Source organism: Electrophorus electricus, chromosome 3 (assembly GCF_013358815.1).
Source record: "Electrophorus electricus isolate fEleEle1 chromosome 3, fEleEle1.pri, whole genome shotgun sequence".
Taxonomy (NCBI): Eukaryota; Metazoa; Chordata; class Actinopteri; order Gymnotiformes; family Gymnotidae; genus Electrophorus; species Electrophorus electricus.
Window position 1 is genome coordinate 2,559,705 of NC_049537.1, and position 11,984 is coordinate 2,571,688.

Here is an 11,984-nt window from a genome sequence, read left to right on the forward strand (position 1 = left end):
GAATATTACAACTATTCATGTATATAAACACAGTGTCATCTTACATGTAATGTAGCTAAACAAATAATTAAATAGAAAAAAATTAAACATCATACTGTATTAATATATTACATTGTTGAAGCAGAGATTTAAGAGCTGTAGTCTCTTCAGATCTTGTATTCCATTAGGAATGGCAAATAACTTATTGTGACTCACATCCAAATGATACAGTGTACTTGCACAAGAAAAGCTGTGTAGGTAATCTTCTAATGAAGTTATGGCGAAGGTAAAGTTGCTCCAGGGTTTCTAAACCACCTTTGAGAATGGGAATGTTTGTGATGGTGTTGTATTTGAACTTTAGGATAAAAAGCCTGTGAAGGTGCTGGAAACTGGTGATTTCATCAATTGTTTTGAGACTATTCCCTGTAAGGTCAATTTCCTGTAGGTTTGTTAGGTTATAGATTGAGCATGGAATTCTTTGTAGGCCACAGTTCAGAAGCTCCAAGCAGGTCAAGTTTGTCGTTGCTTTCAAACTCCGTATTGCACTGAGCTGAGTTCCTTCATTGTCCAAAACAAACTTCTGTAAGGAGGGCAGTGAATTTATGATTACTTTGGGTATGGAACTGATACTACATTTGATGGGCAGAACCCTCAATTTCTTGAGTTTAGGAAAGTCACTGATTAATGCCTGGTTCTCCTCAGACAAAATGTTTCCATACAAGTACAGCTCACTTAAATTCGGTAGACTAAAAAGCCATCTCGGAGCTTTGACTGCATCTATAAATTTCATCCTCAAAATCTTTAGGTTTTCAGCAAGAAACTCCAAGGCCATGTGGTCCACTGTTGCTGGAGAATGGTCCAGCTAAAGCTCTTTGAGGTTAAAAAGCTATGTTAGTTTCTGTGGGAGCCGGGGATCTGGGATAAACTGTAGTTTTAGGACTTCCATTTCCGTCATTTCAAAAACGGCTTCTGGAATCCCACTGAGTAGCATGAGGTGAAGCTCCCCCTGGTCTTGATTATTCCTCACCACTTTCTGTACTAATTTCTCCAGGGTCCAAATATTATTTAGGGTCATCTGTTGTAATTTGTTTTTCACTGCCTTCAGAAAGGAAGACTGCAAATCGCTTTGAGAGAAGTGGATTGTACTGATCCAACAGATGAAGAATGAATGCAAAGTCATTTCTGATATCTGGAATGTCACTGCATCTGCTTTCTTCTCGCACGAGCTCAAAAGAGTACTGCCTAAGTGAATTTCTAATGATCCACAAGAAACTATAGATGCAAGTCAAAAAATATGCTACCGCCAGTGCTGTGTAGACACAGGAGAGGTGCCAAAAGATGGCGGCTATGGAATACTGACATTGAAATGTTTGAAATGGAATGAATGCCTGCAAATTAACCTCACAGTCGACACTGGGCACTATCCATGTGGATGCATAAGGCATGCAACTCAGCGTGAGAGACAGAAGAGCCATTTTAGCAATGATCTGCTTCATGTAAATGTGATAGATGATGTCTCCATCTTCCACGTGCATTTTTAGATTCTTCACCTTCTCAATTATTGCTTTTGCCTGCTCTCCTTCTTTCTTATCTAGGACACTAAGAAGCTCCACCGTGACAGGTTTCCTCTCATTTCTGGTATTGGCTGCTCTTGCTGAAGTTGTGCAGAGAAGTGGGCAAGTGCCTCTCTGTTCTGCAACAGTTTTTGACAGGGCTCTAGTTGTCCAAGGTGAGTCACAGCACTTGTGGAGGATGGAGATAAAGTGCTCCAGCCTTGAGCTTGTGCTTGGATAATTGAACCAGAAGTTGCTTATGAACAGCAAGACCAATGTCTGCAGCATTATCACATAAGGGAAGAATTTAGCAAACCAGTGTAGGTGGTGTTCATAGCATACAGCACCTACGTAGTCATACTGCTGCAGGTCAAGCTTATAAATCCCAAAAGCAACTTGTGTGTGTCTGAATGGTGATCCTGTGATTTTAAAGCTGTTATTTATAAGTACGCCATTATAACTGAAATCACTGCCGCACAGCTGGTGTGAAGTAATCTGGCACGGTACACATATGAGCTTGCCCAGAGTAACATGAAGGGTCCCTCCAAGCGTGGCAGTCATTAACATCATAATGGCGAGGTAATGGCAGATGACATCCCACCATGGTAGGAGAACACGGTACAGAGATGGGCCACTCACAAAGTCCCTTTTGGAAAGCATTTCAGCTGCCTGAATAAAAATAAGGTTAAGAGTTTTTAGTTATTAGTGGCATAGTTCTAGATAGAATTACTGATACATGAATTTCTTCACCTTGGTTCTAACATTTCAGATACAAGCATTACAATTCAGAAAGTTTATTTCTGCTTTCCAGTCAAGAAGGTAGGAGTAAAGATTAAGAAACAAAATATAAGCAAATGTCACCCTTTAATTTTGTATATTTATAGGCATGATTTATTGGTTAGAAATAACTTAATTGTGTGTGTATGTCCTCTATTTAAAGTGACTAAATATATGCCAACAAATCATAGTTTATGTATAAAAGTATTTGTGGTCTTTAATTATCTGGTTTCCTGGGCAGTGCATGTTGTCTAACTACCTTTCTGGATACTCAAATACCATGCAATCAGCCTGGGGGGATTTTACTACACAGAAAAGAAGCTGTGCTTCTTTACTTTTAAAGTCCCTATACCATGACCATCTCATTCACATCATCAATAATGATGATAAGCCAGTTCCTAATAACTCTGCCATTCCCGTCTGAGACTTGGGGTTTCTTGGAGGTGGTATGTGTCAAAATGACTTGTGTTTGAAATAAATATATTGTAATCTGGCTTTCGTTTGTTTTGATGCTGATAAAAGGTTCACAACTTGCAGTGTTGTTACCGTAATTGTGTCAAATGTTTAATAGTGAGTATCTTATTATTCCTGCACCTTAGAGGCTGTTGGTGGTTTCAGGGACACTTGTTTTCATGTTTTGGTGAATGTTACCCTCATTGGCAGCTGCTTTCTTATGTTTGCTGTCAACATGTACATGTAACTATTACATGCACCTTTAATAATTTTTTCAAGGAGCTGACAGTGTTGTTGATCTCAACATGCTCAAATTCCTCTCTAGTCATCTTGAATTCATTTTTAGCATATAAACTGCTTCCCTTTTTATAGCCTGTTCACAAGGCTTCATATCTCTGTATACAAACAGACACCAAAAACTGGATAATGCAGCAACCAATAGACTATCATACACCAAGGATTAAATTTACTTTAAGAGATCAGAGAAATATAGACCTTTTTATTGAAGATTAAACCCTAGCAGGAACAACACAAAAGAGACGTGTCCCCCCCCGCGTTTTTCTTACTGTAGCCTCCAAATGTGATCTGAGTGACTGCCTCAACAGAGAGCAATTTTTTACAATTCAGAGCTAACTGGAAGCCAATTGAAAATTAAACACCACAGAGAAAATGAAAATACAAGGCACTAAGAATTCCTTTTAATTTAGATAATTAGACCCAAAAGACCAATGCAGCTAAGTTAATCAATGAGATTTAATCCTTCAGGATTTATATGTATTACAGACATAAATAAATTAGGGGTGTAACGAACCACTCATATTAATTAAAACTAGGCAGTTTAACTTGGTAATAACTTTAAAAAGGGTAAAACATTTGAATTAAGGAAAAGGTGGAAAAAAAACAGCCATCTGAAAGACAGGATTGCAAAAGCAAAGCTTTGGATAGGCAACTGCTGTTCAAATGAGAAATATAAAGAAGTACCCTAGGAAAAAAAAGGTAAACATTGTCTTCATTATAGAAGAGAATTACCCTTAGGCTAAAAAATGAAAGTAACTTGTGATACACACATCCCTTTTGTTTTGCAACCAAATAGTTTGAATAGAAACAGCTAATCATGAAAGAACATAATTCACCTTTGAACTAATTAGACTGTGCATCAGAGTTTATGACAAATTTCATCTTCATGACTGTAATCTGCAGGCCTAATTCAAAGTGGTATTCTGCAAATGTGATGTTTGCTGCATGTGTGGCTGGGTTTTGGTTTGTTTGTGTGTGTGTGTGTGTGTGTAATTAACTAAAATGCCCCATTCAAACTGTGAGATAATCATTACACAACTGAACTGAATTAACTGAAACGGGTTTGGGAAAACACAAAACTGTGCAGAGCAAAGGTCACCCATAACTGTCACTTTGTGGAATCTGTAATGTTGCTTCTTACTAAATTTGATTAGACTGTACTGAGAAAAAAAAAATGAGAACAGACATCTGCGTAGATCTTGCCAAGCAGAGTGCACCTTGTATTAATAGAGCTGGGTCTAAAAATATGATCTGACCGTTGAACTGCTTAAGCAGCTCATGGCTAGCTAACAGCTAGGTTAGCCAGTTAGCTACTTAGCACTGATTCTTGTGTTTTCTAGCAGAACTTTTAATATGAACTTAAACTGTTGTAGTTTCAAGTTAATAGTGTACACTGGCTTTATCAGAGTGAGCGACTGTTACCTTGATATTAGCTATCAAACCTCCATTCAGATGACTGCTTCATATCACTACGACGGCTAGTTGGCTAACTCCTAACGTAACGGACAACTTGCTGAGGGCGCGTGTCCCATCACCTGTGGCGTTGTGAGCGTGCACGCCAGGTGTGTTGAAGCATAATCATGTATTTTAGCTTTGAGAAGCTTTATTACATTTGTCTTAAACTAAATGCGAAACCCATAGTGGCAACCAGTTGAACAGTCAGTGTTGGCATGAATTAATTACTCTTATATAAAAGCAACAAGCTCTTTCAGCAAGGCCAAGACTATATTCTGTGCGTGTGTTCATTTGTACGTTATCAAGGGGTACTGTGGACAGTTTTCTAGGCAGAATTGTAGTGTTTCTTCTCCAGGTTTAATACAATGAACAGAGCGCATACTTTCCCCCTCGCTTGTGCTTGGAGTGGAAACACCAATTGTGACTGACATTAAAGTGACCGTTCACACACACCTACGAAATCGGAGCTCTTCAGTAAAGCTGTCGATCACTGAAGTAACCTGTGCTCTGTAAAGCATATTATTTTGCAGGGCATGCGGTGCAGACATATTAAATTCTTTTTAAATTCACGTTCACAGTTCACGCACACCAACGAATCGGAGGTGTTCGTTTAATTATTTCCTGGGAATAGTTTGTAATGTAATCTACACATCACGGTGTGTAGAAAGTGCGCTTCTTGAACGCTTGCCGCTGAAACATTGGTCCGCTTAGGAGGTGGTGACGAACCACGTCAAGCGGAATCTGCTGCCTGCAAATATAAGGCATATTTGCTTAAAGAAGAGGACGAAGTCACTGGATCCTGCGAAATGGATAGCTGACATATGTAGGAGGTAAAAAACTTGGTCTTATCTTTAGCAGGGTCACCTCCTGTAGCCTAAAGAAATGAGGAGCCAGTACTTGAGAAGTGCTGAAGATACAGCCACAGAGCACATACAGCTAGCGAGTGTACTGCAGGCTGTGTTAACGTGTTTTTCGCTGTAAAGTTGAGGGAAATAATACAGCTTCTAGAAGGAGTAGGTTAAGCATTTTTCTGAGCCCTTGGGGAACTGCCTTTAACAGTAAATGTATGTAAGAGCAAGGTGACAGTGCATTAAGCATTTTTTTTTTTTTTTAAATGGAAGACTTATAATTTCAAGGATTTAACTTTATTTATTATGGTCAATGGACAAAAACTGGTGTATATAGAAAAACCGTATCGGTCTCAATGACATTGCTGAAAGTCTTCTAGAATGACTGTTTTGGGTGTAAATATGAACAATAGTGTTATCTTTTGAGTTTACTAAAAAAACTTGTATACTGCTGTATTGGAAGGATAAAGGCATGTTTTACAAGCAAACAAGGATTACTATTTTCAACAAGTATTTAATTTGTTACTTCTTTCATAGGCATGATTATCACTCAATTGATTCATCGCTGCAGATCTGCTTGTTGTGTATTAGAAATTCATCCATTAAGGAAGTTGTTTTCCACAAAAGTAAGTGGATGTGTTATGATTTGCTACACCACATTAACCCTTTCTTTCAGGTTTTTGTTACCTACCCATTTCATGTTTTCTTCTAGTCCAGTATGACCTCAGTCAAACAGAAGAATGCTAAAAGAATCGAAGGACTGGAAAAGAATGTATGGTAAGAATGGAGCAGATATGAACACACAAGGTTGTGCTCACTACTGTGATCGTTGATTGTGTGTGTGTTCCATTGCTGTGCCAGGGTTGCTTTCACCTCTGTGGCCTCGGATTCGTCCATCGTTAACCTGGGTCAAGGTTACCCGGATATCCCACCTCCATCCTACGTGACCGAGGGTCTTGCTCAGGCTGTGATGGTGGACAGGTTGAACCAGTACACGCGCGGCTTTGTAAGACACTTCTGACCATGCGCATCCAGCTTCGACCTGCTGCTTCACAACTTTGTCATTCAGTTTGACTGTTCAAGCAGGGGGGTCCTATAATCTGAGTTATTAAAAATAATTTGTGTATAGCTATGCTTCTGCTTTTCTGGTTGACACCAGTTACAAGGGTATTTAGATGTAATACTCAATCTTTTCCAACATTGTTTTACTGAAAAGTTTCTCATCTTATTTTCCATTATGAGCTACAACATTTTCATCAGCCTTGGCATGGTTGTGAGTGTTTCAGCGCAGCTCAGTTTATTCTCCAGCATGAGATCACGATCATTTCTAAAAGTTTTCTGGAGGTTCTGTTTCTTTTTATAAGCCTCATGGTCTCTCTTGTGCCTCCTCTGGGACAGAAGCAGATCTGATTGGTTTTCTCTTGCATTTTGCAGCTTTTTGAGATCAGCCTTTTGTTTGTAATATCAGCGCACTATATTTTCCAACACAATGAACAACCAGACCTCTGCTTGTTATTTTAGTGTTTTGAAAACAAAGTGTCTTGCTGAAAACGTCTACCCTCTCGTGTCCATACGAGCTCTCTGACTAAGTGGAAATGATATTTTGTAACAGGGCCATCCCTCTCTAGTGAAAGCCCTCTCTAAGGTGTATGGCAAAGTGTACGGCCGCCTGATTGACCCATTCAAAGAGATCCTGGTCACCGTAGGAGCTTATGGGTCATTAATGAGCAGCATGCAGGCACTAGTGGAAGAGGGTGATGAGGTGAGGAAATACCAGTTTTTGAGTTACATTAATGATGATAGATGGTGCCCTCTAGTGGATCAACTCTTATTTCCTTTCTTGATTTAGGTTGTAATAATCGAGCCTTTCTACGACTGCTATGTTCCTATGGTTAGGATGGCAGGGGCCAAGCCGGTTTTAATACCACTTCGAACTGTGAGTTTCTGTCTTCCAGAATGGTTTTAAAGGAATTGGATGTATGAAGAAAGGAAAAAAAACAACAACAACAAAAAAAAAACAAACCAAAAAACATCTAACATTTTTCCCCATCATGTGTCGTAGAAGTCCAGCAAGAAAACAAACTTCAGCAGTGCAGACTGGGTTTTGGACCAGGATGAACTTGCCAGTAAATTCAATTCCAAGACAAAGGCCATCATTATTAACACTCCTAACAACCCCATTGGGAAAGTAAGGCATACTCGTCAGACGTCCACTTTAAACGCCTTAACACTTGTGTGCTGCTGACATCACCAACAGCGTTATTTTGTGTCAAACAGGTCTTCACCAGAAGTGAGCTGCAAGTCATTGCAGATCTTTGCATCAAGCACGATGTCCTGTGCTTCAGTGACGAGGTTTATGAATGGCTCATATACAGAGGCCATGAGCATGTGAAAATAGGTAGGAAGGCACAGTTTGTGTAATAGTGTACATAATCGGCTCTTGCGGTGAGGTTCGGACTCGCGGGTATTCACTGCTGGTTCTGTTGCACTTCGGCACAGATGTCACACGCCACCTTCTGCTCATCAACTCGTACTGCAAGTCTACAGGAAGTTACCTGGTCTTTCATCAGGCATGCTGGGAAAACACAGTACAGGGTTTTGTGCACTGTACATTTCATGCAGGGGGCCACAGGTCACAAACAGAACTGAACTGGCCATCAGGCCGGGATGTGGGCGTCCACTGCTGGCCATGTGCATATACACTGCCTGGCCAAAAAAAAGGTCACCACCTGGATTTAACTAAGCAAATAAATAAGAGCCTCTCATTGGATAATTACTGTATGGGTGATTGTTTCAGCTGGCAACAAGTTATTTAAGTGAGTAGCTTCTCATTTGTTAAACAACCATATGGAAAGACACATTCTGTGGTCATGGAAAAGCTGTTAATCTGTTTCTGAAGGGTCAAATTATTGGCATGCATCAAGCAGAGAAAACATCTAAGGAGATAAAATCGGATTAAGAACTGTCCAAAACATTAAAAAGTGGAAGGGCAGTGGGGAAACAAACATCATCTTCGAGGAAGGAATGTGGTCAGAAAAAAATCTTGAATGATCGTGATCGGCAATCACTTAAACGTTTTTTACATTTGATTTCACCACACAACAGTAGAACTCGGATATGTTTAATAGTGAAAGTAAGAGCATTTCCACATGCACAATGCGAAGAACTCAAGGGATTGGGACTAAACAGCTGTGTAGCCTTAAGAAAACCACTTGTCGGTGAGGCTAACTGGCAAAAACAGCTTCAATTTGCTAGGGAGCATAAAGATTGGACTCTGGAGCAATGGAAGAAGGTCATGTGGTCTGATGAGTGCAGACGGATGGGTGCATCACAGTAAGAAGAGAGGCGGCTGAAGTGATGCACCCATTATGCCTAGTGCCTACCATACAAGCCTATGGGGGCAGTGCTATGATCTGGGGTTGCTGCAGTTGGTCAGGTCTATGTTCAGCAATGTTATTTGCCCAAAGAATGAGGTCAGCTGACTACCTGAATATACTGAACAACCAGGTTATTCCATCAGTGAATTTTTTTCTTCCCTGATGGCACGGGCATATTCCGAGAAGACAATGCCAGAATTCAGATTGTGAAAGAGTGGTTCAGATGTCATGAGACATCATTTTCACACATGGATTGGCCACCAGAGTCCAGACCTGAACCCCTCTGAGACTTTGGGTAGTGGTCCAAATCTCCCATCATCAATACAAGATCTTGGGGCAGAAATAAACTCTGGACAGAAATAAATGTTGACAGTGACGTTGAAGAAACGATGCCACAGTGAATGTGTACCGTAATCAAAGCTAAATGTGGTCCAACGAAATATTAATGTGACCTTTTTTTTGGCTAGGCAGTGTATATGTACGAGGTGGCGTGTTTAATCTCTGATTATTTTTTGATTACCCTCATGTTTCTAAATATGTAATTAATGATCCTCAGTTGCACACTGGACAGTTTATTATTTTATGCTCCAACGCCCCTTAAATAATTTCAGTATCAAGCAGTTGGGTTCGGTTAGCTGTGTCCACCAGCACTCAATGAGCAACAGGCAGCAGACCAAAGTTTTGCACTTCTGTTACAGTTGTACCATTTGTAGAATTTCAAGTTGCATCTGAGCACTGATTTTGTTTATTAGGAATTCTGGGCTTTGTAGTCATTATTCCCTGTTCCCTGTATAGCAACACTTCCTGGCATGTGGGACAGAACCATTACTATTGGCAGTGCAGGGAAAACCTTCAGCGTGACTGGCTGGAAGGTAACTACTAATTAAACTGAATGGTTTTATTGTTTGTCCTTGTTTTGCAGTTCTTTTTAAAGCTTGTGTCTGTGGTCTTAAGGAGGACTGATGGAGAAAACATATCCAAGCAATTAATGTCTGCTGTCATTTCCACTGTTCCACTCCTTCTTTTTTAAAAATACTTTTTAGTTGGGTTGGTCAATTGGGCCTGAACACTTGGTCAAACACCTGCAGACGGTTATGCAGAACACCCTGTACGCATGTGCAACTCCACTGCAGGTACACGACAGTAATCCCAGGAAATGTAGTCAACGTAACTGTTCAACTGTATTCCATCTATAACAAAATAACACGTGTGTGTGTGTGTGTGTGTGTGTGTGTGCGCTCGTTTCCTGATAGGAGGCAGTTGCGCGGGGTCTTCTGCATGACTTTGAGCTGATGGAACAGCCGGACTGCTACTTCTCTTCCCTAGCGGTAGAGCTGCAGGGCAAGCGAGACCGCCTGGCGTGCATTTTGCAGCAGGCTGGCATGTCTCCGGTGGTCCCTGAAGGGGGCTACTTCATGATCGTGGATGTCACAGCTCTGAGTGAGTCACTGCTATAAACCGTGTAACAACTATGCCAGAGCGCTTGGCTCTAAAAGCAGTGTGATCTTTATTATGATGGAGTTAATGGGATTCCCTGCTTTTCCTGGTGTTTGTGCGTGCAGATCAGGATCTCTCTCACATGGAAGAGGACAAGCCGTATGACTACAAGTTTGTCGAGTGGATGATCAAAGAGAAGGTGCAGTGGAGCAGTCTTGCAGCTGCATCATTTCCGTCCTGTTTCTGTAGGCGTGTAAGGTCCTTGGGCCCATTCTGATTTAACCCAAGGTAGAACGTTTCTCTCGTCTAGAAACTGGCTGCCATTCCTGTCACCGCGTTCTGTGGGGATGAATCCAGAAAACAGTTTGAGAAATACATCCGTTTGTGCTTCATCAAGGTGAGGAGTGATGATTTTACGGCCTTAATCGGGAACGAACCAGCATGTGGCTTCAGCTTTGCTCTATCGCACATTTTGTTTTTTAATTATTTATTTTTATGCAGCCTGTTTTTAATCCAACTAATTAAAAACAATCTTTATTTTACACTGGTGTACGGACCAGAAGCAGCATTCCCTTTTGCTTTACTGAATTCATCTGCAAGCACTGAAGAGTTATTTGCTCATTGAAAAGCCAAACTGAATGCTCTCAGTGAGGTGATGGACCCTTTCATGTTACTTGTCCACTGCAGCAAGACAGCACACTAGATGCTGCAGCAACCATACTGAAGAACTGGAGCAAAGCTTGACACGGGATGCTGTGGTGGAGTTGACCTCTCCGATTTTCCCCCAGTACAGTGTGCGTACACGCGTGGGTATTTGAACTGCACTTTGCATAGTTACTGTTCTTTTACTCGTGTGGTAACTTCCTCTGAAATCTGGTTGACATTGTCAAAAGCTGCGTTTCCAGTTTGCCAGAGGTTTTCCAAGAAAGGCCCTAATGTAGAAGAGGTTCATAAAATAACAGTGCAATGAGAAGTGCAAGTTCATTCCCTTACAAGTGCTGGGCTTGATGACAATTTTACTTAATAAATGTTACCAGTGGAAACCTGTCTGTCTGTGCAGTAATTTCTTGGGTCAATTAAGTTTACATACAGCACTGCACTCATTACATACAGAACGTCTGATAAAAAGAAGTTTGAAAGGTTCATGAAAAGTGAAAGCTCAGCCTGAATACCTGCCCCCCTGCTTAATTTCCTCCACTACAGTGCTTACAGTTCTCTTATTCAGTGAATATATGAAAAATCTATGTGCAGCTTGTCATGTTGGCCACTAGATGGCATGATTCAACGTGATTTGCAACACTAAGCATTGGGAACATTTCTTCACTTTGGCAATAGAAGTCGTGAAGTCTTTCTTTTAGAAAACTGCAAATGTCAAGGTTTCTGTTACGTACGTATACAAGCATCGTCTAAAACAATGCATCATAATCACATTTGTCATTTTTACCATGTTTGGAACATGGGTTAGCCATATTTCACTCAGATGGATTCAGAATGAATCCATTGAATTAAATGCAACGGATTAAACTGGTATGGAAGCTTGAATCTCGGTGCTCGGTCACAGATGGGTCATCAAACTATAGATTAAATCTTAAGAAGTCTAGAGAATAGTCCAAATCCCACGGCAGGAGTGAGGAATCTCGGTGATCCATTAAGGCGTCTGTTTGTCCCTTAGTTTGCTTATGAACTGGAGCCACAGATACACCCAGGATTACTCATCAGTCCAGTCTAATTTCAGTTCTTTATCAGCACTGTCCCAGACAGCGCTATTCCTTCACTTCCTGTGGCAGGACAGAAGATGGAGTTAGCGC

The 11,984-nt window shown here is 40.7% G+C and overlaps 2 protein-coding genes across 4 annotated transcripts; one reads left to right on the forward strand and one right to left on the reverse strand.

Annotated features, from left to right (window-relative positions):
- Positions 1 to 99: 99 nt before the first annotated feature.
- On the reverse strand, positions 100 to 1,514 carry LOC113584529 (volume-regulated anion channel subunit LRRC8B-like). Its single transcript, XM_035524018.1, is given in 4 exon segments — positions 100 to 210; positions 212 to 1,069; positions 1,071 to 1,288; positions 1,385 to 1,514. Coding segments are annotated over 4 exon segments (1,317 nt in total).
- Positions 1,515 to 5,245: 3,731 nt separating this feature from the next.
- LOC113584540 (kynurenine--oxoglutarate transaminase 3) lies at positions 5,246 to 11,223 on the forward strand. Of its 3 annotated transcripts, none has more exons than XM_027021515.2 (14): positions 5,246 to 5,344; positions 5,900 to 5,988; positions 6,075 to 6,139; positions 6,224 to 6,368; positions 6,975 to 7,124; positions 7,212 to 7,298; positions 7,425 to 7,550; positions 7,640 to 7,760; positions 9,535 to 9,611; positions 9,783 to 9,872; positions 9,993 to 10,179; positions 10,302 to 10,375; positions 10,487 to 10,573; positions 10,864 to 11,223. In XM_027021515.2, exons 2-14 carry the CDS (start codon positions 5,902 to 5,904, stop codon positions 10,918 to 10,920), a joined length of 1,353 nt encoding a protein of 450 aa, XP_026877316.2. In that variant the 5' UTR covers positions 5,246 to 5,344; positions 5,900 to 5,901; the 3' UTR covers positions 10,921 to 11,223. The 3 variants fall into 3 exon arrangements, with proteins under 3 accessions (XP_026877316.2, XP_026877317.2, XP_026877318.2); XM_027021516.2 differs by lacking the exon at positions 5,246 to 5,344 and adding an exon at positions 5,368 to 5,578; XM_027021517.2 differs by lacking the exon at positions 5,246 to 5,344 and adding an exon at positions 5,368 to 5,527.
- The last annotated feature ends 761 nt before the right edge of the window (positions 11,224 to 11,984 follow it).

What these genes read in the sequence shown, in the direction of transcription:
- LOC113584540 (XM_027021515.2), top strand. Translation starts at nt 5,902, where the DNA reads ATGATTATCACTCAATTGATTCATCGCTGCAGATCTGCTTGTTGTGTA. An exon ending in TAGTGGAAGAGGGTGATGAG is followed by an intron (nt 7,125 to 7,211) that starts GTGAGGAAATAC and finishes TTCTTGATTTAG; the next exon opens with GTTGTAATAATCGAGCCTTT. An exon ending in CCATGAGCATGTGAAAATAG is followed by an intron (nt 7,761 to 9,534) that starts GTAGGAAGGCAC and finishes TTCCCTGTATAG; the next exon opens with CAACACTTCCTGGCATGTGG.